Source organism: Arctopsyche grandis, chromosome 2 (genome assembly GCF_051622035.1).
Source record: "Arctopsyche grandis isolate Sample6627 chromosome 2, ASM5162203v2, whole genome shotgun sequence".
NCBI lineage: Eukaryota > Metazoa > Arthropoda > Insecta > Trichoptera > Hydropsychidae > Arctopsyche > Arctopsyche grandis.
Window position 1 is genome coordinate 32,727,585 of NC_135356.1, and position 26,957 is coordinate 32,754,541.

At 36.7% G+C, this 26,957-nt stretch overlaps 1 protein-coding gene and 1 long non-coding RNA gene across 2 annotated transcripts in view; both read right to left on the reverse strand.

The window, feature by feature from the left end:
- LOC143921219 (uncharacterized) overlaps positions 1-26,957 on the reverse strand; it is a 542,666-nt gene that overhangs the window by 148,416 nt on the left and 367,293 nt on the right. The window lies entirely within an intron of this gene.
- LOC143922365 (E3 SUMO-protein ligase ZBED1-like) lies at positions 20,616-22,752 on the reverse strand. Its single transcript, XM_077445588.1, has 3 exons — positions 21,571-22,752; positions 20,922-21,477; positions 20,616-20,689 (listed from the first exon to the last, which is right to left on the reverse strand). The coding sequence occupies exons 1-3, from the start codon at positions 22,750-22,752 to the stop codon at positions 20,616-20,618; spliced, it is 1,812 nt and encodes a 603-aa protein (XP_077301714.1).

Below are 26,957 nucleotides of genomic sequence, written 5' to 3' on the forward strand. Positions count from 1 at the left end.
CGCCCTGGGAGATTGGCGTTTCCTGACAGCCTACCCCGACCATGCTTGCATTCAATGCATGTGGTTGGACATTAGAGATGATGTTGAGTTCCGACCCACTGTCGAGCAGTGCTCGACACTTATTCCAACGCCCATCGCTCCCACGGGCAGACAGCACCACTGTGGATAACAGAACGGTGCGAAGGGCTGTTGCTGCCCTGACGGTTGAATGCAGGGAATGAAGGCTAGACGCGTGTGGCGCTTCATTAGCGAAACTTGCTTCCTTTGTGATATGAGCGGCGTCTAGGTACCTGGAAGTGCTATGGGACTCAGCGTGCAGCAGTGTGTGGTGTGCTTTGCGACAGTGGGAGCAACGCGTTTGTGTGCTTTGTGGCCAGGACGCAGACAGTTAATGCAGAGATTTAGCTTCTTCGCGAGGCTGGTTCGCTCTGGTAAGGCCAGTTTCCGGAACGATGAGCATGAGTGGAGCAAGTGGTCACCCCGACCCTTAGGGCAGGAAGCTACCTCGACTCTCGAGTGGTAAACGGAAGCCTTGGTAGTTACATTCGTGCAGGGGCGCGGCGCGTGCATCCTCTGGATGGGCTCACCGTTCATTTGCACCTGGTACTGAAACTTAAGGAAACTTAAAAATTTGTCGAAGGTCCAGTCCTCGTGCTTCACCGACTGCATGTCCCATTGCCGGGCCGTGTACCGGTCCAGCTTGGAAGACAGGGAATCACGATGCCCATGGAACCGAGGGTGCGGACATGCATGGTGATGTCATCAACCAGCCGCCGCAACCCTTGACCGACGTCACGGCCCACTGTGAATATTCTAATATCACTAAATTACTATATTTGCATCAATCATTACTCGGTCCCGCTTTAGCAGCTGTATCAGGGTTAGATATTAGCTCAGACAATTATGAAATAACGTGGAGTATTTTAGATAAGCAATACAATTTACCAAGATTTAATCTCACTAATTAAACTAGGATCAACTCACTTTGTGATCTAAAATTAATCACAAGGGAATCATATATCGAATTGAGAGATCTATTGAATAAGGTAACGGTATGTATTAAAAACATTGAATCATTGGGTTACGCGAGAGAAATTTTAGATCCATGGGTAACATGTCTAGTTCTAAGGAAATTACCCTTTAGTTTATTAAAGGACTGGGAAACATCTCTGGTTGACAGAGAAATGCCACCGTACGAAAAGTTAGAGACATTCCTGCAGAATAGATGTAACGTATTACAATCTACTGCATCTGTAACTACGGTGAAAGAATTCCCTCATAACCGTCAACGAATCAGGAGAACTCATGTCGCGAACAAAAACCCATCAAGCAGGGTAAACTCATGTGCGTTTTGTCGAAACAATCATTTCATAGGTAAATGCGATAAATTCAAAGCAAAATCCAGTTCGGAAAGAAATTAATTCGTTAAATCTACATAATACCATGTGTTTTAAATGTTTAAATTCAACTCATAAGATAACAAATTGTAGGTCTAACTTTAATTGCTTAAGGTGCAAACAAAACCATCATACTTTTTTGCATCAGGACGATATATCTAGTTCAAATAATACGGAAAGGAAATCAATTAATGCTCATTCTACTCATTTCTCTCAAAGGGAGATCATTTTACCCACGGTACAAGTAGACATTATAACGTCCAACGGAACGGTCGTTAAGGGCCGTACATTATTAGATTCCGGCTCACAAGTCAACTATGTTACCACATCTTTCGCTAAGAAGAATAATTTCAAATTAGAAAAAATCTCTCAAAAAATTGTAGGTATCGCTAATCAAGAAAGTAGCATTCGTCACATCACCAAAATGACCATAAGGTCTTCAACCACTAATTACTCAACCAAGGTGTTGTGTTTGGTATTACCGGAAATCACCGGAGACATTCCAATTGTGAAACTGGATCAACAGTTGATTTCGATTCCAGCGGGAATGAGTTTATCAGATCCCCTTTGGAATAAACCGACGCCAATCGACTTATTGCTCGGCGCCGAAATTTGTGTTCATGCTATGAAAGCAGGAACCATCCAGTTAGGAAAGGGTATGCCTATTTTAAAGGATACCGAATTCGGATGGACAATCGTAGGTCCATATCCCGAAATAAATAAAGCTCCAGAGAAGAGCCACATAGGCTTAAGTCAATTAGACAGTCATATTCAAAACTTTTGGATGATAGAACAAGTTCCTATTGTGAAACATCAATCTCTTGAGGAGAAAAGATGTGAGGAACATTTCAAAGTACGCACATCACGAGACAAGAACGGTAGATTCTGTGTAGCTTTACCATTCAAAAATTCCCCGGTAGTACTAGGAAGTTCATTACATCTCGCGGAAAAGAGACACAAGGCATTGGAAAGACGTTTTCTAACTAATAATAATTTAAAAACGGAATACAATAAAGTATTAGAGGAGTATGTAGAATTAGGACATATGTCAGAGTGTGAACCACCGGAGGCACATGAGGTTCATTGTTATTCACCTCATCACGTCGTGGTTAAGGAGTCTAGCCTTACCACTAAATATCGTGTAGTTTTTGATGCGTCCGCAAAGACAACGTCCAACATCTCACTAAATAATATTTTGATGGTGGGACCTAGTGTCCAATCAATTAAGTTTAAGGTTAAGTTTATTTTTATTAAAACTCATTGAATTTATTCCTCAGACAATCTTCAAAAAATGGAAAGAGTGTCAATTATCCAATACAGTCATGAAACTTTATAAAATTCCTAGATTGATAATACTAAATAGCGCCATTAATATACAAGTACATGGATTTTGTGACGCATCCGAGAAAGCTTATGGTGCTTGTATTTATGTAAAATGTACTGATCAATTAGGAAATTCCAAATGTCATCTTGTTTGTTCTCATTCGAGAGTCGCTCCGCTCAGTTTTAACCATTCCGCGTTTAGAGCTGTGCTCCACTATGTTATTATCAAAGTTAATGAAGTCAACAGTTGACCAATTAACAATTCACATTAATGACAAATATTATTGGACTGATTCTACAGTCGCATTGCATTGTAGAAATTAGATGAATCACGCCCTAGTTGGTTGAAATTAGATGAATCACGATGGCCTCGAAGACCTCCGGAGATCACAATAGATCTTCCAGAAAGAATGGTGGTCACTAACGCTACCCTTGTGAGGGAGAATGATTGGATAGATAAATATTCTCATCTTCCAAGACTCCTTCGAGTGTTATCATATGTTCGCCGGCCACTAAGGAACAAACAATTAAACGTTAGAGAAACTAACGAACCGTCCGCTTTAGAATTAAAAGATGCTTTAAATAATTTGATAAGGTTATCGCAAATGGAATCATTTCCATTGGAATATCGTTTGCTAAGTAAGGGACATCCAATTCCCAGTAGCAGTAAATTGGCTAAATTGTCCCCTGTATTCCATGAGAATTTAATTTGTGTTGGAAGTAGACTTCTTCTGGGAACAACCCTATCAACGTCACCCATTATATTGTCAAATAAGCATAAACTTACACACATGATTGTCCGAGATGTGCACCTGAAGTATATTCACCTAGGTACTCAAGCCTTACTGTCGTTATTGCGACAGACCTATTGGCCATTAGCCGGACATAATACTGTTAAAGGAGTAGTACGTTCATGTGTCATTTGTTTTAGAAATAAACCATTGTCACATAATAGATTAATGGGATTACTCCCGCTTGAACGTACATACCACTGCAAATTTTCCTTTCAGTCATGTGGGGATAGACTTCGCAGGACCTTTTCCTGTGAAGAGTGGTTGCAATAAGAATTCTAAGATAATTAAGGGTTACGTTTGTGTCTTTGTGTGTTTTTCCAGTAAAGCAGCCCACTTGGAACTTGTCGGAGACTTAACGAGTTCAAATTTCTTAAATCGTAGCCAGACGTGGCAGGCCACGATATATTCCGACAATGCTACTAATTTTGTGGGTGCAAGTTGTGAACTCGTTAATTTAGTAAAATTAATTTATGAACGTCCTCATGAGGAGAAGCTAGTACGGTATGTAGCCTCCAAAGGAATTCGTTGGAAGTTTAACCCGCCATGGGCGCCTCACATGGGAGGGCTGTGGGAAGCAGCGGTTAAATCCATGAAAATTCATTTAAACAAGGTGTTAAAGGCCACCACCTTAAATTTCGAATCATTCTGTACAGTATTGACTCAAATAGAAGCTTGCATGAATTCCCGTCCTCTTAGTCCCATGTCATCAGATCCACTAGACCTTTTACCCCTCACACCAGGACATTTCTTAATTGGCAGATCCTTACTGGCTCTTCCAATGGAGGTTAAATATAACACTAATGTCCATGCCAATCTGCTTCAGATACAATTGACCACAGCAGAATTTTGGAAACGTTGGTCGGCGGAATATTTACATTCTTTGCAGTTACGACACAAATGGAAGAAGGACCAAGCAACAATCTGAGTGTGGGTCAAATGGTCCTGTTAAAGGAAGAACACATGCTGCCAACCCGATGGATCCTGGGTCGAGTCACTAAATTGTATCCCGGACCAGATGGCAGAGTTCCAGTCGTCGACGTCTTTACTGCCAACGGAGAGTTTCGTCGGTCCAGTCATCTAGTGGCGCCATTGCCGATTCTACCACAGGAACCACTTGACAGGAAGGAAGATTAGCAAGAAGGAGAAACAGCAGCTTCAATTCCGTCAACTTCGGTCGCTTAATCTAACCCGAAGACACTACCCCCGACGCATATATTACTTATTAGATTTAATCATAAGTTTAAATCGTTCAATGTTAATAGTATTACTCATTAATTCACTTAAATTGTGTTGTGTGTATAATTTAAGCTGTTTTCATTTTAACATTCGGCAGTATATATCTCCGAATTCAATCTAATCATTTTGTCTTTATAATATAAGACTTGTCTCATGTCATCACTCGGCAGTATTTATCTCCGAGTTAAATTTTACTGTTCAAATTCACCAGGTAAATGTTATATTCATGATCTTGTTAGCATTAGTCTCCAACCCAACTTAATGGAGCATTTTAAATTATTTCATGTCTACATATTTATAACCTGACGGTAGTCATCCGCAGGTCTTATGTATCTTTATTATGAATACATAAGTTAACTTTTACTGTTTATATTATCTATGTGAATCATAGAATAAGTAAATACCATAGCACTGAACATCTCAATGTTTAACGTTGAGATATCTATAATCATAGCTCACCTTGATTTCCTGTTTGTAGGAATGAATGATTAACGTTCTAATGTACTTTTAATTCAGCAACGTTTGTGTTGCTTATTTATGAAATCAAGTTAACTTAGGAGCATTACACTCACTAGTTAATTTTTAGAGAGCTGTAATTAGTCAATATTGTATTATCTAAGTTAACATCAAGATGAGGAATGCTTAAATGTTTTAAATTATACAGTCCACTCTCTCTTCTTTAAAGTATACTTATCTTGTAATGCTTATTCACAGCTACAAAGGAGATTTCAAAAATTTTAATGTAAATAAATATAACACTGAACCAATAAATTGATTATATCCTCACATTGGATGAGGCAAAAGGTTTCATTACTCACCCTCTATTGAATTATTTTAAGAGCTATGATTTGTTGTAAACGACTCATCAGTGATGCTGTAACTCTGTAGAATAACTGTATTATCAACAGTTCTCCTATGTGGGACTATGTTCCGACTTTATATCGACGTGTGGAAAACAGTCGTGTTAACTCATTTATCGGTTGGTATCGCTGATGAGCCGGTCTCGGGCAACCACAGTCAGCAGTTGGGCGGCGTACGAGAACCTTGTGTTCGTCGAACGCTTTGCGGATTCAAATTCCACATGTAAATTTTACATATCAATAAACTTCATCTAAACCATTATCGAAGTCTTTTCCAACATTGATGCAAGAATTATACTTGAATTTTTTTGTGACGAGCACACATGTTTAAGGGGTCGAAAAAAATAGTGGAAGAAAAATCGAACAAGGGTAAAGTGCCACTTCCGGTTGACGGATGTTTATCAAATTGTATACATAACTTGGTATTAAGCTTAAACTTATAGATATGAAATTTAAGTTCAATAAACTAAAAATTGTCTGAGAAAATATAAAAAACGTCGATTCTCTAAAGTAAAAGTACTACTTCCGGTACAGGTAAAAATATTTAAAAAAACATAAGGTTCTATTACATGTAAAAAAAATCCAGTCCGATTCAGTTGGCAGTTTGGGAGATAATTGAATTCAAATAATTACACCTATAAGGGGAGGTAGCATTTCCGGTCAACTTAAAAATTTGAAAAAAAAATTATCTCGTGTCGATAAGAATTTCAGTAACCGATACTAAATTTCAGTTCGATAGGACTAACGGTGTTCAAAAAATCCCCAAAATACACAGAAACACAGACACACACATTTTTTCTAGATCACGAAAACGTGATCAGTAGAGACACGTATTTTGGGCATTTTGCTTGTTCGAGCCAAAAGCCCACATGGCCGTGTTTTGGGCTCTAACGGGCTGCGCGCTCGTCTGCCAGACCAGACGCTCGCGAAAGGCCAACCGAGAAGGTCTTGGTGTGGCTGGTCTACCTTTCCTGACCAGCCCCGCCATAAAGGGGCAGAGGCGCCGAGAAAAAAAGTGTAGTAGTTTTGGTGGTTATTTGGTGGAAAACTTATTTGTTAACAATTTATATACCTCCCAGGATGAAGATAAGAACATTTCTTTTAGTGAAAAATTCACATTTTGTATTTGTTGTGTATTCTTGTATAGAATGTTGATGTTTGTTATCATTGTTCGGACCTCAACGTGGACCTAAATATTGACTACTCGTTCGGAGGAGAATGAGTGTAATTAATTACCATGGAAATCTTTTGTATACGTGTTCAGGATAATCTATCACGGATGCGGAATGAACGCATATTTTTTCGATTCACATATTAGCTTTGCAAATAATTCTTTATCGATATATAATACATATTGATATTAAATAAGATATTTAATTGTAACATGTGTTTGGTTTTAAGTATATGAATAAAATATTTGAATCAATTGGGTTCGCACGCTGTAATGTTGAATTTATTTCGAATATTTTAAATAGATATAGTGTAATAATTTGACGATGTCCGTCATTAAATTTAAGCAAAGTCCACTATCTGAATCAAATGAATTGTATGTTGAAATCTTTGTTAATATTCCAACCCGGGGAGATTGTTCGAGCCAAAAGCCGACATGGCCGTGTTTTGGGCTCTTACGGACTGCGCGCTCGTCTGCCGATGCGCGCCAGCTGTCAAACCAGACGCTCGCGAGACGCCAACCGAGAAGGTCTTGGTGTGGCTGGTCTACCCTTCCTGACCGGCCAGCGTACTCATCCACAGCCCCGCCATAAAGGGGCAGAGGCGCCGAGCAAAACTCCTCGGCTCGGCCATTCAACTGTCAATAAACAGGTTAAGCTAAACTGACTTTCTAATTCCCCCACGCCGCACCGTTCCAGAGCGAGCTGATCGAGACGACGACGACCACATACACAGTCGCTGGTCATCTACCCACACACACTCAGCCCCCGCAGCTATCGAAACATTGCTATTAATGCTTAATTGACGCTTCTCTACGCAGCACCGATCTGGGCGGATTCCATGGAAATAGAAAGGACGAGGAAAAAGTATGCCTCAGTACAGCGGAGGAGCGCACTCAGAGTAGCCACGGCGTACTCGACTGTCTCCGAGAACGCTGTTCTGGTAGTTGCAGGAATCAACCCGATCGATCTGCTCGCAAAGGAGAGGAAGCAACTCTTCGACGGCTCGAGAGGCAATGCATCGGAATCCCGAGAAGCAGCGACACGCAGGCGGAAGGAAATACGGCTAAAGCTGATGAGGTGCTGGCAGAGGCGGTGGGACGAAGAATGTAAAGGACGCTTTACCTACAGGATCATCCCATCCGTGGGCGACTGGGTCGAGAGGAAACACGGCGACACCAGTTTCCACTTGACACAGCTGCTGACGGACCACGGCTGCTTTGGCAAGCACATCCACAGGATACAAAAGGAGGCCGAAACAAAATGCTACCACTGCGAAGCCGAAGTGAACGACGCAGAGCATACCCTTTTTGAGTGCCCAGCTTGGGCGGAAGAAAGAAAAAGAATGAAGGAAATCGGAGTGACCTCACCTGAAAACCTGGGCAAGACGCTAATAGAGAAGATGGAAGCTTGGGTAGTCATCGACACGTTCGCGTCAACGGTGATGCGCAAGAAAGAGGCGCATGAACGAGAGAGAAGAATGCACGCGAGATGAATGGAATAAAGAAAGAAAGAACGACTAGAAACAAAGAATGAACGAAGATGAATGAATGGACCACCACTCCTTGAAGTAATACACAGAGGTCCCAGAGAGTGGAGGTCGGGGGTGGGGTTTAGCCGGTAAAATCCGGCACTACCCTGCAATTCGGACTGTAGGCTGTCTTTCGAAGATTCCCCACCTCCAGCGCAGCGAAAAAAAAAAAAGAATAGATGCTAAAATAATAAACAAAAGTGAAATTTGCATAAAATTTATAAAATTAATAGACAATGTAGAAGGGTCTTCCTATCCCTTTGCCCATTTATTATGTGAAGAAATTGAAAGGATAAAACAGAGCTTGCAGTTTACTACAGACGGTGTTTTTCCTGTCGAAACCAAGCGACTGCTTTTGTCTACTACTGCAAACAAAAGAAGACAATTGGAGCTGTGTATCCAAAAGGCTGCTCAAAAAAGCGTTTTAAAACTAGACTTGCACTCAAGACTAAATGAGAAATCTATTCCTCCGAACATTGAGTAAACTATTCAATCCATCTGTGGCAGGTTCAAAATCTAATATTAATGTTAAAGAAACAGTTTTGTTTTTTAGAAACCTGCCATTGTTTAATGTAATGTAACAGAGGCTGAATGTTTGGAAGGATATCAGCACATTTTAGACAATTAATAGAGAATATAAAAAAAGTTGATCCACGCCGGATATATCGCTATTATTGATGACAACAAAAATTAAATATGAAGAGTTTGGTTGTGTCGTTCTAAAATCTATTTGGAGTCCCGTTAATAGTGTGGATGCTGAATGGTATTTTAGTAAATACAATATAATTGTTACCGTTCGTTGCACGAATCTGAAAAAATAATCTGTAGAAATATGCTCCATTTTAAGTTTTAATCAATTTTAATTGGTATTATATTTTTATATTCATATTTTTTCTTTGTATTTTTATATTCATGTTTTTTTTATTGTAATTTTAATTTCAAAATATTTTTGAATTTTTCTAATATCTTTTAATGGTTGTGTTGTCTTTAAATTGTATATGTACATAAATTTTGTTAAAATTCATCGAAATTTTTTATTATTTAAAATTAAACTCTTCATAAAAATAGATGCTAAATTGAACAATTTTAATGCCCAAAAACGCTAAAATGCAAAATGAAAATGTTAAAATTGACAAAAATAGATGCCCAAAATACGGGTCTCTACCGATGACCATCTATACATATTAAAATACTTAAACAAAATTATTTACTCGTTAATAAGAATATAAATCAGTTAGTTTATTGAAAAAAACGTGTAGTGATAAATTTAAAATATTCTCGATATTTTCGAGATTGTAATTAACGTTTTCTCGAGAAACAAGAATCTCGAATTTTCATAATAAAATATTCTCGAGAAATGAGAATCTCGAAATTTCACATCAAAATTTCACGAGATTTCTCGATCACAACCTCTAGGCGTGCTGTCAATTATGGTGAAATAAATGAATCCTTATTCATAATCATAAATTGAGATTTTGGCTTCCTTAGAAGCATAGTGAGAATTTTATACTTACTCTACTGTGGATATTCTGCAATTTAATCATTTATTCTTCTACTTTTGGGTACACATTGTAAGAGATATAATTAAAAGAATCAGGGTGAAAAAAATACGATAGTGTTCTTTTTTTGTAAATTCAATTTTATTTACATTTATAAAAGCAAAACATCATTTCTGAACAATTAACGGTGTAAATATAATGAAAAACATCAGACTACAAATAATACGACATTGTACTTTTTTTTTGACAAATTCAATTTTATTAACAAATATAAATGTAAAACATCAAGTAAAATTGGACACACGGGGACAACTGCGATCAAACTCACACCACATTTACAAAATATAAATTCAAAACCCATTACAAATAAAATGTAAATTGCAAACGCTATTTTTACTTGAAATTAAATAGGTTACGCTCTTTTGCAAATTTTATTTTTATTTATTTATTTAAATTAATCATGCACAATCTTCTTCCAGATTACTCCAAAACAACTGGTGGACTACATAGATCAAGATATGTACAAAAATTATAAATAAAAACATGATTATTATACATTTTTACAATTACCATATATGTAGATTGCCATCAAACCCATACCAAATAAATTTCTTTTATATTTTGAATAAAATTATACATGCTGTTTTGCAAATGGAATGAACTCTACCTCAAACACATAAATAAGAGATACACATACGTATATATTCATACATAAATACACCAAGAGAAATCGTACACACCTACGTGTAAATTTAATTAGTGGAAAATGTACAGGTCTTTAAAGTTCCATTTGCAGACGAATACAACTTTTTATATACGTAGGTATATTTGTTCACATCTATTAACCACAAAATCTTCATACAAATATAATATATAATATGTATATTATAAAGAATTTGTTTGGTGAGTAGTTGGGAAATAAATATAAGGTTTTGGTACAACTGTTGTGTCACTATGACCCAGTATGACAAAAACTACATACAAATATTACATATATGATAATATAAGAGGCATGGCGACCGCAACTGCATCACTGATCTTATTCACAATGGCAATGTTTAACTGATATACTCTTTTTTTCTTCAAAAACATATTATTCAACATTAAATCTATGAATGTAATGTAATTTAAAATTAAGTGAAAACTGTTTGGCAACAGTTCCATAACATTAAATAATCGTTTATTTTCTATTACGGTAGATGAATGGACAGATTGCACATTAAGTAGATAATAAAACGTGACAGTTCATGTTATTGGAGACGATAATGATAATTTTGAAAATTATGTATTTGGGATTGGTGAATATTAAAGGCAAAGCAAACGCAGAAAACATCAAAATGTTAGTGGAACTTACACTTTATACAAACTTTACACAAAAATTTACAAATATATACGAAGAGTACACATGTATGTAGGTACATATTTATGTATATGTAGGCTATATTACCAACTTGGACTATCGTCATCTCCAGCATCGGTAATACCGGCTCCGGCTTTTATCTGGTTGTGTAAACGATGTTCTTTTTTCTGGCTTTTATCTTGTTGTATAGCCGACAAGTATAAAATATAAAAAATTACTCCGCAAGCCCAAATATCTACTGGCTTTCTGTACTGTTCATTCTTAAGAAATTTTTACACACATAAGTGTAAGTTCGATGAACTCCAAACCTAATCCGCCTACTGTATTCGCTACAAAAGACAAACCGTCGGCAATGTTATCTGTAAAATCCAATGCAAATACCAAACGAGAAGCTCATGTGGGAACATTTTGAAAGCACAACCAAATGAACATCAATTTTGAAAGCGAATATTCTATTGGCATTCATTTTAAAAGTAAACAATTCCGACGGTTCGAACATTTGAAACCTGAGAATTTACTGCTAGCGAGCAAAGCAAGGGAGCTGCTGTAAAATTAGCGGATTTTGGTTCGGCAATTGAAGTTCTTTTGAAAAATTTATAATTGTCTGCTATCCTCCGTTTTGGGATGTGAGCAGCAACATCGTTTATACAATCAGATAAAAGCCAGAGCCGGTATTACCGATGTTGGAGAGGACGATAGTCCAAGTTGGTAATTGAGCCTACATATACATAAATATGTACCTACATGTATCTAGAGATATAAATATGTACCTACATGTACCACTCTATCTAGAGATTTCGTCGGTTGATCTTCTATCAGCCTCGCCAGGTGGTCTATATTCGTCCTGTAGCTGAAAATATATATAATATATATACACATCAATATATTGGCGACGTAATAAGAGACTATTTTCAGCCTTTCACGGCGAGGGATTAATCAATGTTGGCGCCAGCGTTCCGATTGAATTTTCCGTGTGGAGTATTACGGAAAAGGTAATTGAAAAGTCTCGCGATGAAATTTCCTTTCAAGGATCGCCTTTATTGAAAGGAAAAATTAAATCACGATGAGCCCATATCGGAATGGATAGTATTATACAATAAAAAAATCGATAATAGGATTATGAGAAAATTTACGGAAATTATTCTGAATACATTATGTGTACATATTTTATGTATGTACATACATATACATATAATAGCTTTGAAAAACATACATATGTTTAATGAAAATATAATGAATTTACAAATTCAATGTTGAACAATTATGTTTTACAACAGCGTATGGGTGGCAAAAATGCGTGCCGGAATAGCCAGCTGTCATCGCGTCGATCTGACAGATGATTTTGATGTAATTTTTAATGATAAAATTCCAGGGAAATGTAATAATTAGAGACCGGAACTAGTTTGCGCCGTTCATTGTTCATTTGCTCAATGTACCTAGATACATGAGTACATGGCACAGTTCGCAGTTCGAACGATGGCACAGTTCGCCTTTGGGATTTGGCAAAATTAGAAGGAATAAGCTTAGTTAATAGGTAAGCTGTTTGTTATTATAATATTGCCACTGAGATATACATTATAATAAACATAAAGTTATCAAGAAATATATGTGTTTAGATCGAAATCGATGTTTAATCGTGGCGCAGGACCCGTCATCGGTATGGCTCCTTGCGAAAACAATCAATCGTTCGCCGCAGCCACTCAAGACGGTTCAGTATTCATACTCTGAGCCATTAAAGACTGGAAATAATAAGGATTAGTGTGATGCCAAGCGTGTTTCGTAGCCTCAAAAAGGTATGTGTAGTCACTAGTCACACTGCTTGTGTAATGTGCTGGGGAGATTCAGAATAGATATGCGGTATCTACATACATATATAACATATCTCGGACGAGCTAACATATCTCATTTGGCAGAAGAGGAACGAAGAGGGCCAAATCAAAGGACACGTCTACAATAACGCCCTCTAATGATTTTAAATTAAAGCCCTCTAAATGATTTTAAAACAATAGATTTTTTTACATATGTAAACAACATATTATTGTATGGGCTATGGTGAATTTTTTTAGTCATATATACAAATAATAAAAACAAATACTATAGCAAATGATTTAACCAAAATAAATATTTACTTTTCTTATATTGCTCTTATGTGACAAATTGGAATCAGAAGACAGTGTGATTTTTTGTCTAGTCAAACATGCGATCAATCGTAATGATTTACATTCCAAAAGTGAGCAAACTTTTTTGCACAGATTCAAAGCTGAACATTCAATAATTGGCACAAGCCACCGCTATTTGCAGTCGGATAAGTTGTAAAAAAGAACTAATTACACAAAATCACCAACAAACTGATTTTGCAGGCGTCCTTAGTCCAACTATTATAATATCGCGTATGCAAAAAATATAATATAGTAAAACTCTTGTGTGCAATTTAAAGAAGTTTTCCATACCTAGCGGTATGCAACATGAAAATTTCAGCGAATTTTAAAACGGCGGTTTAAGAATGATACGTCAAAAAGACTTTCGTGTTGAAACACGCAACATCAGACTTTCCGACCAAAATATTAACGATGATGTAGATCGTCTATCTGTGTGCAGTAATAGAATTTGCATAGATGATGACGACGTTTATGACGATTGTTACATCGAGCCGTCAATTGTATTTGAACCGAGTATTGCGAGAAGATTAGTTGAAGCCGATTATATACCGTCCCCATGTTCGGTAAACTGCAATCTATGTAACATATAACAGCTTTTAGACGTGAGAAATTTTTTTAAGATAAAAAAAAATAAAATTATGTACTAATTAGGTACATGGACACGATTGACATCCATCGATGAATGATTCAACGCGTTCTCGTTCTAAATTTATTGGAAAAAGATACGTTAGTGATTTGAAGGTCGTCCATCGTGCCGTCGATTCGATTAGACATGAAAATGTGGCGGCAAAAAAATTTACCTAGACTGTTAATGATACATTATTATCACAAAAAAGATGGAAGACTGGTGTCGATAGAGAACAAATAAAAAGTAATTAAAGTAATAAAGGTGGCCACCGCAACTCCATCACTTTGGGATTTAAATGCTACTCCCTACAAACCAGAGGCTAGCAAAAATAGCGACGTACTTTTAATACCCATAGGGCAAAACATTTAGAAAGGAGAGCTTTCCTACAAGTGCCAGGACTACCGAACCATCGTAGAAAGTGCCAGGACCATACATATAGAATAACATATAGTTATTCTATGTCTATAGCCAGGACGATACTTCTTTCTAAAGAACTGTCAGAGAACCATATGAGTAGTCACCGGAGCCTGAGGGGGCCGTGTATTGTTCAAAGGTTGTAAATGCATTGTTAAAGGTTTGCCGAACAATGGATAGCACTGTGACTATCCTACCTCTACATATGAGGCATGGGTTGGAAAAGCTTCAGACCTATGTAAATAGCAACCGGTGAAGAGGCTCCTCAAAGTATCGTAATAGCTACTCGACAACAATACTCATTGCCAAATGATGCCATAGTTTCTTGTAAGTTTAATCAGCTTTATAAGATAGAGCCAATAACGCCGAGTATGTGGGAGAACATTTTGAAAAATATTCCGTAGTTGTGTGTCTGTGGCTTTTAAAATTTCCTGCTGCCGGTGAAGCAAATATTAAAATTGGTAGCCCAACAATTAGGACGTCCAGGAGGACGAATCATATTTTCCAATGTAGTAGCGAAAAAATAACATGTGTGACGAGGACAATTAGCTGATGTGTGTTTAGACACTCCTCTTTGTAATGGATATACCCACAACCACGTAGTATGGATGGTCTCTAGACTGGTACTCAAACTCTAGACTGGAGTCAAAAATTCCTTAAAAAAGACAATGCGCGATAAGATACTGTCGAGAGGATAGAAAAAGTATTTCGAATGCCACAATTTGCAGAAATTTTTTGTCTTGCAAAGTAACATTTTCCAAAATCGCTGACAATGGCAGTTTCGAAATGATGCAATATTTGACGAGCAATCTAGGTGAAAAAGTATCTGGTTTCAAGCGCGAATGAAAGGTGACAACCATATTAAGATATGTAGTACATTAAAAGTACCAAAGACCCAATGACACGTTTCAATATTACTTTTATAATGAGCTGTTCCCACTATGTGGATTCACACAGTAGATTAATATATAGTAATAGTAATATAATTGGTCGTATTGGCGTCTCACGACATACGAATCGATTTACTAATATGCAGGTAACTGTACATTTCATTGTACAAATTAATTGCACAAAAACTTTGGAAATAAAATAGACCACACGTGAATGGGTGCGGCGCCTCGCAGATGCCAAATGTTTAAAATGAGATACATATGACTACAGTGAATTTAATAAAAATACATCAATCACGCTTGTGAGTACATAGGTGCGGCACCTCGCAGATACCAAATTCTAAATTATAAAAGAAAAATGCAGCGAATTCACTGGAGAATACGATGAAACGATGACAATGATGGACGTGTGTCGTTTTTGACGTACATACAGCGATGGTACAAACCTCATCACGAGCGAGAATGCATCGGCAGTTCTGGATCGGCTGGCAGTACAGGTTAATTTTCAGGAAAAGACCGCCTTTTTTCCGGTCTCCTTCTGGTATCAGAAACGATCTGAAATAGAAACGTCAATCAAATGAGTACAAAGCCAAAGTCAAACTAAAACACACAATTAAGTTAACAATATTTGGACTTTCGAAAATACCTGGTGATATTTGGATACAACTTCGGGAAATTTTATCAGCAGTTCAGGATCGGCTAGCAGTACAGCTTCATTTCAGGAAAAGACTGCATTTTTTCCAGTCTCCGTTTGTTATCAGCAACGATCTGAAATAAAAACGTCACTCAAATGAGTACAAATAAAAAGTCAAACTAAAACACATAGGAAAGTTAATCAATCTCTGGATTTTCGAAAATACCTGATGATATTTGGACACAACTTCAGCAAATTGTATCGGCAGTTCTGGATCGGCTGGAAGTACAGCTTCATTTTCAGGAAATGACCGCGTTCTTTCGAGACTCCGTTTGTTATCAGCCACTATCTGAAATAGAAACGTACGTTTCAAATGAGTACAAAGCCAAAGTCAAACTAAAACACACAATTAAGTTTAACAATATTTGGACTTTCGAAAATACCTGGTGATATTTGGATACAACTTCGGGAAATTTTATCAGCAGTTCAGGATCGGCTAGCAGTACAGCTTCATTTTCAGGCAAAGACTGCATTTTTTCCAGTCTCCGTTTGTTATCAGCAACGATCTGAAATAGAAAAGTCACTCAAATGAGTACAAATAAAAAGTCAAACTAAAACACATAGGAAAGTTAATCAATCTCTGGATTTTCGAAAATACCTGATGATATTTGGACACAACTTCAGCAAATTGTATCAGCAGTTCTGGATCGGCTGGAAGTACAGCTTCATTTTCAGGAAATGACCGCGTTCTTTCGAGACTCCGTTTGTTATCAGCAACTATCTGAAATAGAAACGTACGTTTCAAATGAGTACAAAGCCAAAGTCAAACTAAAGCACACAATTAAGTTTAACAATATTTGGACTTTCGAAGATACCTGGTGATATTTGGATACAACTTCGGGAAATTTTATCAGCAGTTCAGGATCGGCTAGAAGTCAATTAAATGAGTACAAATAAAAAGCCACACTAAAACACATTGGAAAGTTTATCAATCTCTGGATTTTCGAAAATACCTGATGATATTTAGATACAATTTCAGGAAATTTTATCAGCAATTCAGGATCGGCTAAAAGTACAGTTTCATTTTCAGGAAAAGCCTGCATTTTTTCTAGTCTCCGTTTGTTATCAGCAACGATCTGAAATAGAAACGTCAATCAAATGAGTACAAAGCCAAAGTCAAACTAAAACACACAATTAAGTTTAACAATATTTGGACTTTCGAAGATACCTGGTGATATTTGGATACAACTTCGGGAAATTTTATCAGCAGTTCAGGATCGGCTAGAAGTACAGCTTCATTTCAGGAAAAGACTGCATTTTTTCCAGTCTCCGTTTGTTATCAGCAACGATCTGAAATAGAAACGTCACTCAAATGAGTACAAATAAAAAGTCAAACTAAAACACATAGGAAAGTTAATCAATCTCTGGATTTTCGAAAATACCTGATGATATTTGGACACAACTTCAGCAAATTGTATCAGCAGTTCTGGATCGGCTGGAAGTACAGCTTCATTTTCAGGAAATGACCGCGTTCTTTCGAGACTCCGTTTGTTATCAGCAACTATCTGAAATAGAAACGTACGTTTCAAATGAGTACAAAGCCAAAGTCAAACTAAAGCACACAATTAAGTTTAACAATATTTGGACTTTCGAAGATACCTGGTGATATTTGGATACAACTTAGGGAAATTTTATCAGCAGTTCAGGATCGGCTAGAAGTCAATTAAATGAGTACAAATAAAAAGCCACACTAAAACACATTGGAAAGTTTATCAATCTCTGGATTTTCGAAAATACCTGATGATATTTGGACACAACCTCAGCAACTTGTATCAGCAGTTCTGGATCGGCTGGAAGTACAGCTTCATTTTCAGGAAATGACCGCGTTCTTTCGGGACTCTGTTGGGTGTCAGCAAAAAACTATAATTTTTGACTAGGGTGACCAGCTTTTTTATACAACTTTTTGAAGAGAAAAAAATCTAAAAATATATCCTATGCTATAAACTATGGCAAAATTTAAAATAAAATTGATTTTTTGACGAATAAATTTCGAATAAATTTATTCGCATTTATGAAATTATCAGAGAGCATTTATGAAATTATGTAGATATGACCGACAATTTCAATACAGTAATTATTTTTATACTAGTGTTGGGCCCGTTGATTTCAACGGGTGGTTTCAAAAAGGAATTGAAACTCGAATAAAAATAAAGTTAAAGATATTGAATCGACTGGTTTCGGAAAGAAATTGATGCACGAATTAGAAGTTACGATTGACAAATTACGAAGTGAATACGAATTACGAATTATGTTTTGTGCATCGCCGACGTCTCGACGCCTTTGCCCCCAGCGCCCCCGTTGCTTTCGGCACCCCGGGGCCTTTGCCCCCGGCGCCCCCGAGGCCTTCGCCCCCAGTGCTCCGGACGCCTCTGGCGCCCGTAGCACAAAAATATGATAAATATGAAAAAAACTGAAAAAAATGAAAAATATGAAAAAAATGAAAAATATGAAAAAAGCGGGAAAAATATGAAAAAAGCGGGAAAAAAATGAAAAAAATGAGAAAAATGAAAAATATGAAAAAAATGAGAAATATGAAAAAAACTGAAAAATATGAAAAAAGCTGAAAAAATGAGAAATATGAAAAAAGCTGAAAAAACTGAAAAAAATGAAAAAAAAAATTTTTGTTCCCCATACTGGTTGACGGTTGAACGTCCAATATACAAATATATATATTTAGCGACAGTCCGTTTTTATATATATTACTAGTGTTGGGCCCGTTGATTTCAACGGGTGGTTTCGAAAAGGAATTGAAACTCGAATAAAAATAAAGTTAAAGATATTGAATCGACTGGTTTCGGAAAGAAATTGATGCACGAATTAGAAGTTACAAAAATAAACAAAAATATACATACATACATATGTATGTACCTATATATCTTAAAACATGAAAATATTGATATTTTCAAGGTGGAAATATCAATATTTTCATGTTATTTAATATCAATACTTTCATTGTTTCATTGACCACTATGGTATATGTAAATATTAGGTACTATAAACACTTACATAATTTATTTTGATTGCAGAGGAACCGAAGAATACATGAATGTAATGGGAAAAATTGATATTATAAATTCTACATTAGGAAAAGCACTAGGTGGGGCAATGGGAGGTTATACTACTGGAACAAAACCACTGATTGATCTGTTGAGACAAGTGTCCAGGCCATATTTGTTTTCGAACTCTCTTCCCCCCTCTGTGGTTGGAAGTGCAATCAAAGTACAAAAAATATTTTGGTTTTTTCCATAAAAGAGAAAGTAATTGAGATCACAATCACTAAATTATACATACTATATATTCAACCATTTTAAATTAAAGGTATTTGAAAGTTCGCCTGGATTGTGTCAAAAGTTGAGAGAAAACACTACATTATTCCGCAAAACAATGACAGAGGCAGGCTTCAAAATAAGCGGAAAAGACCATCCGATCCCAGCGCCGCCGACGCCTTCGGCGCCGCCAGCGCCCCCGGCAATGAAAAAAATGAAAAAACTGAAAAAATGAAAAAAATGAAAAAAATGAAAAAACTGAAAAAATGAAAAAAATGAAAAAACTGAAAAAATGAAAAAAATGAAAAAAATGAAAAAACTGAAAAAATGAAAAAAATGAAAAAATGAAAAAAATGAAAAAACTGAAAAAATGAAAAAAATGAAAAAACTGAAAAAATGAAAAAAATGAAAATTATGAAAAAAATGAAAATTATGAAAAAAATTAAAAAAACTGAAAAAACCTGAAAAATATGAAAAAACTGAAAAATATGAAAAATATGAAAAATATGAAAAACTGAAAAAATGAAAAAAATGAAAAAAATGAAAAAAATGAAAAAAATGAAAAAAAAAAATTTTTGTTCCCCATACTGGTTGACGGTTGATCGTCCGTCACATATATACAAATATACATACAAATATACATACAAATATACAAATATATTTAGCGACAGTCCGTTTTTATATATAGTATATTTCGAGGCATTCGTCGAAGCGCGCAAACGACACGGAAAGGAAACGACGCCACAGTCGAGGGGGATGACGAGACGCGATTCCAAGGTCGCGGTGGCTCTGATTGTTTGGTGGCAAATGTGCAATCAATCGACGAGCACTTGTGCAATCGATCGACGAAAGCAATCAACCCCACCCCACGGCAAACGCGACCAACGATCGAAAGGGCAACAATAAAGCTACAATAATAGCGTACCTGCGGGGGGTTGGGGGTGGTGGTGGGGGGGGGGCGGGTAGCGGCAGCTCAGAGCTCAGCGACGCGCACCGCCGCGATGGCCGCTGCACTTCTGCCGGAAAATGGCGGCGAACATTGCGGTCCGCATTGGCACGAACTCAGAGCTGAGAGCCCAGCGACGTGCACTCACCGCGATGGGCGCACCACTTCTGCCGACTGCGAGCAGCGCTTCCGATGTAATGGCTGGGAGTGGGGGTTCACCCACGGCGATAGCGATTGGTCGAATATGCGAACGACGCAGCTCATTTCGACGCACACGCCAACACCACTAATCGACATGCCCGTACACTAGGGCTGCCATACGTCCGCGTTGACAGGGACATGTCCCAGTAGGCTTGGGCATAGTAGTTCGCAAATCAGATCTCTCAGTTTAGTTCGCCGCTCCTAAACGAACTAGTTCGCTCTTCTAGTTCGTCAGCTCCCAGCTCGAATCAGTGAAAGGCAGATCGTTCGCTCGTTCGTTCGCTCGCAGATCGTTCACTCGCAGATTGTTCGCTCGTTTTGGCTCGATGAAAGAATAACACATGACGCAAAAAAGAAAACAAAAATAATCAAATTTTTTATATTTTTTTAGAAATAATCAACAATTATATTACTATTAGGTACTGGTTAGTTCTTGTAAAAAATATCACTTACACTTATAAAGTTGTTACCTAACAATTAAACATAATGACTTGTTTGAGTGAGATCGTATGTATAAAAAAAAAATAAAATGGAAAAATAATATTACATATTACTGTGTAAAAATATCAATTTGGACACTTTATTCGATGACAATAGTGTTCTACGTTCATTAAGGACTTGACCCGTCGCTGAAAAAACGCGTTCGCAGGGCACAGATGTTGCTACGGCACAAAATCTTTTCAAAACATACGCGTAAACGTGAGGGTATATCAAACGACGTTCATGCCACCATTGAAGCGGATCTTCTTTACGATTTAGATACTCTTCATTTAGGTATTTATCTAATTCGCGAATGCCAGCAGCAAGCTGGTTATCTGGCCTAGTAATTTTTTGTATTTCTTGGTCGTATTCATCCCATATGCAGCTATTTTTATTACTAGGTATAGATGTTGATGCGTCGCTGGAAGTAGGAACAGCCTCTGGAGTACCCCCTTGAACTAATTGTACTTGGCCGATTTTATTTCTAAGGGCTTGTACTACCATTTCACAGGCTCTTTGATTTTTGAATCCCCTCGTCTTAAATCGAGGATCCAAAATCGTACACTCTGCGTATAACATATTCTTCTCTATATCTTTTAAACGATCTTCCATGCCTTTCTTTAGCAGAGACTGCACATCAACTATTTTTGTATTGTAAGAAACATGTTTTTGTAAAAAATTTGTTAGTAAATTACACAAAATTATTATTTTAGATAAAGTGACGTTTTTCTCGGCACTTATTTCTAAGGTAATCTCGTAGAATGGACTGAGTAACGGTAAAACTTCCTCTATGACTTCCCAGTCCCCTTCATTTAAAGTTAAATCAGGGCGTAGAAGTGCAACGGTAGCAATCACTGCATCCTTTACCTGTACTATTCGCTTGAGCATGTCAAAAGTGGAATTCCAGCAGGTTTGTACATCCTGCTTGAGCTTAAGAACAGGCAAATTCATTTGCTGCTGCGTAGCAGTCAATTTATGTTTTCCTTGTGTGCTACGAATAAAAAACTCGACAATATTTTTAAATCTTCCCAAAACGTCACATATCTTTTTCGTAGCTTCTTGTACAACAAGATTTAGAGAGTGAGCGAAACATGAGATGGACCGCCAATCACCAAGTCTAACAGCAGATAAGATATTTGCTGCATTATCGCTAACAATGGCAGCAACTGTGTGTGAAATGTTCCACTCCGCCATAACAACTTTCATAAAGTCGCACAAGTTTTGACTAGTATGTCGCTCTTTATAATTGATACAACCAAGTAATACTGAGTGAAGTTTAGTCTCTTCATTTATAAAATGAGCTACAATAGCTATATAGCTGTCGTTATTTCTAGACGTCCAACCATCAGTACTAAGAGACAACGCTGGTGCTGCTTGTACCTTTATTTTTGCTTCAGCCATGACGTCATTGTGAATTCTTGACATTAAATTTTCCGATAACGTTTTTCTTGATGGTAGTTTATAGCCTGGGCATTGAGAAACTAATTCAATAAGTTTACGAAATTCTGTTTCTTCTACGATTCTTAAGGCGTGATGCCCTTTAGCTACCATCTTGACAAGTTGTTTATCAATTTGCTCAATCTTTGGAACTGGCGGTGGTCTACGAATGTATTGGGTCATCGATTGTTGGGAGTCTACTATATTTGATGATGCTGAAATTATATTCTCCGATTCGCATGTGCTTTGACTTGATTGAAGTGAGTTTAAACTAGGTAATATCGGTGTTTGTCTTTCAGCAGTTAATGGGATCAAAAGGTGTTTTGTTTTCATATGTCGGGTTAAATTACCATTCGATCCGCCCGCAATACTTATTATTGTTGAACAATGGTTACATTTCGCTTTTTTATTATCAATGTCTTCTGTAAAATGAGTCCACAAGGGGCTATGTTTTCTTTTTGATGACATCGTAACAAATACCCTATAACAAAACACATTAACCCTATACGTAAACTATTTTTAAAGTATATTAAAGAAATTAATTAATTGTTAATAGTAATTGTTATTATACATTAGAAGCATAAGCTACTTGATAACGACAGTGTCTTATTATTTTAAAATTTATTTAACGTTCGGTTAACGTCACTCTCGTTCATTCGGTCACAAACTAATGAAATTCTTGTGTAGTTCGCGAACGAACTGTCTTGTGTAGTTCGCGAACGAACTAGATCGTAAGAGTGAACAAGACGCGCATGTGCAGTGAGCGAGCGGCAGTATTAGTGTAGTGCCGTCCCACTCTCACTCATTCGGTCACGAACTAGTGAACTATGGAACTATGGAACGAGGAGTGAGGGAACTAGTTCGACTAGTTCACCTGTGGGAGCGCTCTTACGACCTAGTTCGTTCGCGAACTACACAAGCCTATGTCCCAGTTTCGAGGTCTGTGTCCCGGTGTCCCAGTCCGAGAGTCATTTGTCCCCGTCAATTTCAAAATTTAGACATTTAAAAAAATTATTCAATTATTTTTTAATATCTATCGAACAAGACCTTTTGAACCAAGAAATCTCAGGATGCACTCTCTATACTGTGGTCCTAAAAGGAAAGACGTTTACACGTCAAAAATTGTACCCACTTAATATCTAATATAATTGTTGTGTTCGTTGTCGCGTTCGGTCGTGTCGCCAAAGTGTGTTTTTGCTACTTCTTCATTGTTAATAAATAAAATATAAAATGGCCAAGTACGTGCAAAGTGTCTCCAAAATATTAGAGAGTATGGTCCAAGTCCTCATGGACCCTGTCAATAGATTTAGCAAGGACCAAATGGCCAAATTGATGCCTTTCACCTCTGATATCTCGCAAACTGTAGGCGAAATGTCCTGTAATATTGCAATGCTGGAAGGAGAGCTGTCAGCTACCAAAATGTATATGTCTAAAGATACACCCACCACGATTGAATCGACATTGGAACTTGTTAGTGAAATGGAAGAAAGAAAAAATAGAAAAAACAATGTTATCATATTTGACATTACTGAAACAGGTAATAATGACGACAATAATGTAATCGCAAATTTATTGTCAAAAGCCGAGCTACCTAACCACAAATTCACCGCTCATAGAATCGGATTAAAACAAGGTACGAAGCCAAGGCCCCTAAAAGTTAAACTCGATGTACAGCAAACAGCAATATCATTACTTAGAAAAGGACCCAAACTAGGAATTAAAATAAAAAACGACCTAACGTACATGCAAAGACTACATATAAACAATTTGTGGAACGAAATGAATACCAGAAAAGACAAAGGTGAAAGTGACTTAATAATAAAATATTTTAACGGAGTGCCTAAAATAATAAATAAAAATAGTACAAAAAACTAACAATATATTACCAAAATGTCAGAAGCATTATATCTAAAATACAATTCCTTAAAAATGCTATAGCTGCTTCCGCATATGACATCATATTATTAACAGAAACGTGGCTACACAACCTTATAAATGATTCCGAACTAAACTTTCATACATACAATATGTATAGCAGTGGCGGACGGTGGGTGTTAATACCGGGTGTGCTGTGTATGCCGTAGGGCATAGGGTATAAAATTAGCAATTAAAAAAAAATACTCGTTTTGCATTACAAAAATGTTTAATTTATTAGTTATTTATACATAAGTTCAATGCGACGTTTCTGAGACATAAACTTTTCAATCACGTCTGCATAGAATGTGTCTTTCTGTTTTAATTCCACCAATAACTTTTTTTCTATTGAAATTAAGCTAAGGCCACATAATCTATCTTGACCTTGCGTACCTCTATAGCAAGTTTTTATTCTTTTCAGCGCCGAAAAAGAACGTTCTGCTGAAGCTGTACTGCTTGGTATCGTTAATATTAATTCTCCCAGCTTAAACACCTCTTTAAAACCAGATTCGAGGTTATTTTTTGTCATGAATTGTATTAATTCATGAACAGCTCTGAAAATTCAGAGCTGGAATAAAGCACAATGAGTTCGTTTTTCAATCGAATATAATCAAACAGTGATCCATAAAAATCTTTTAATTTATTAATTAAAACATTTGGAAAATTTTCTTTATATTCGTCATATTTATCATTACAAAGAAGGTGAAAATATTCTAATTTGGAAAGTGAAGAATATCTACATTCGACTTGTGCGATTATGCTATCAACTATTTTGAAATATAATTGACGAAATGAAGTTTTATCTTCTACTTCTGAATAATTTTTTAATCTTTGTGGCCTACGATCATGATCATCATTTTTTTCATTTAAATAATTATTCCATAACATTTCAAAATTATTATCCCTTTCGTATTTCAGTTGCTGCAAAACATCATTAATTTTTTTACAACAATATAAAACGTCCGAAGATTTAGATTGAAGAATGTTATACAAAACATCAGTTATTCCAAACAGTTTTGAAAAAAATTGAAGAAGTTTAATTGTTTGAAAATCCTCTAAAAAGCCTAAAAACCCTCGTGCTTTTATAACAGTATCTGTGTCCCATAATTCACAATTTTCTATAACATGTCGAAAAAAATCTGTAAATTGACTTCTGTATTGTTGTACTGTGCTACTTAAACGAGATGTAAAATTCCACCTTGTGGGTGAATACTCTTTTGGAAGATTTTGAAAAGTATGTAGACAATCCATTTAAAGTTTGAAAAAATGATTTACTTTCTTTAATATCAGAAAGACCTTGCTGCAATACTAAATTCAATACATGAGCATAACAGTGTGTAAAAAGAGCAAAAGGATAAGCATTGAGGACTTTGGATTGCAAACCATTTACGTGTCCACTCATTACACTTGCTCCATCATAAGTCTGTCCAACCAATTTGTCTTGAATTTTAAATTCTTCAACTATGTTCACCACGTGACGGAATAGACCATTAGATGTTTTATCAGCACTAACGTCTGTAAAACTAATAAACCGTTCATGTACATTGCCTTTACATACAAAACGTAAAACTGTTGAGAGCTGTGATTTTGTCATTATATCTGAAGTTTCATCGAGAATAATAGCAACAAAACTTGCTGACTCTACTTCATTTTTTATATGAACTTTAATAACATGAGCGATTGCTTCGATTATGTCATTTTGTATACTTGGAGAAGTACCACGAAAGGTAGTAGCAGTATTTAAATGAGTATCTAAAACAGAATCATATTCTCGAAGAGCATTTAGATATTCAATGTAATTGCCTTTGTTTACGGAATTACATGACTCGTCGTGACCTCGCAGGGACAGTTCTTGTTTTCCTAGATAGATTATTGCGTTAATAATTCGTTTTAAAACATCTCTATTTTTATTTACTTGTTCATTATGTCGACTTATTTCGGCTTTACGTTGACTGTCAATTAATACGTCGATTCGTTGTTTGCCAAACATTTGTATGGAAAGAAATGATTGAACGTGTGCCTGCGATCCTTCGTGTTTCTTCAGTGCTGCTGTCAAATGGTTGAGATCAGCAAATCCTTCTTTGTTCCACACATTAATATCTTTGGAGAACAATAAACATGGCCAGCAGAAAAGTTTGGATCGAATTTCACAGCCTGTAATCCATTCGAATTTTTTATAATTTGAAACGCAAAAATGTCTAGTGTAAACTTTTGTTTTTTCTTTATGCAAACTGGATAAATTTGGAAGAGACGGACACGGTTTCCCATCTTTAATTATTTTTAATTTTATCTCAAAACTTCTATTTGAAAACGGAATAGTTAAAATGTCTTGAACACTGTTAGCCATTATTAGTTATTAGAGGTATGACTGAGATACGAATGACCATAAAAATACGAATGTGCGAAAAAGTACGAGACCACGTGTCGCATCGCATTCGGTCAATTGCCGAGTGGTGCGGTGCGGTGCGGTGCGGTGCGCGGTGCTCTGAAGTCGTAGCACACCGTACGTCTTAATATCGCGAACAAACCTATACAAGCGAATATCCGCCTGCACACTCCAACCAAACCCACCAATTTGCTGCACGGCATAGGTATTCTCTCGTCGCGGCGCACAAACTACATCTAACATCACACAACACGCTGCAGACTGCACACCACACCATACACCATACATTTAGCGCACGCGGTAAATACACCATACACATCAATGCCTGTTTATACAACAACACATTATTTTGTATTAAAATACTACTTTATGT

Bases quoted from the DNA above. Each gene is read 5' to 3' on its own strand.
- LOC143922365 (XM_077445588.1), bottom strand. From the start codon at position 22,752: ATGTCATCAAAAAGAAAACATAGCCCCTTGTGGACTCATTTTACAGAA. The intron at 21,478-21,570 runs GTCACTTTATCT...GTTGATGTGCAG, and splicing joins AAATAAGTGCCGAGAAAAAC to TCTCTGCTAAAGAAAGGCAT. The intron at 20,690-20,921 runs GTAATATGTAAT...TCTTTCATCGAG, and splicing joins CAAATTGATATTTTTACACA to CCAAAACGAGCGAACAATCT.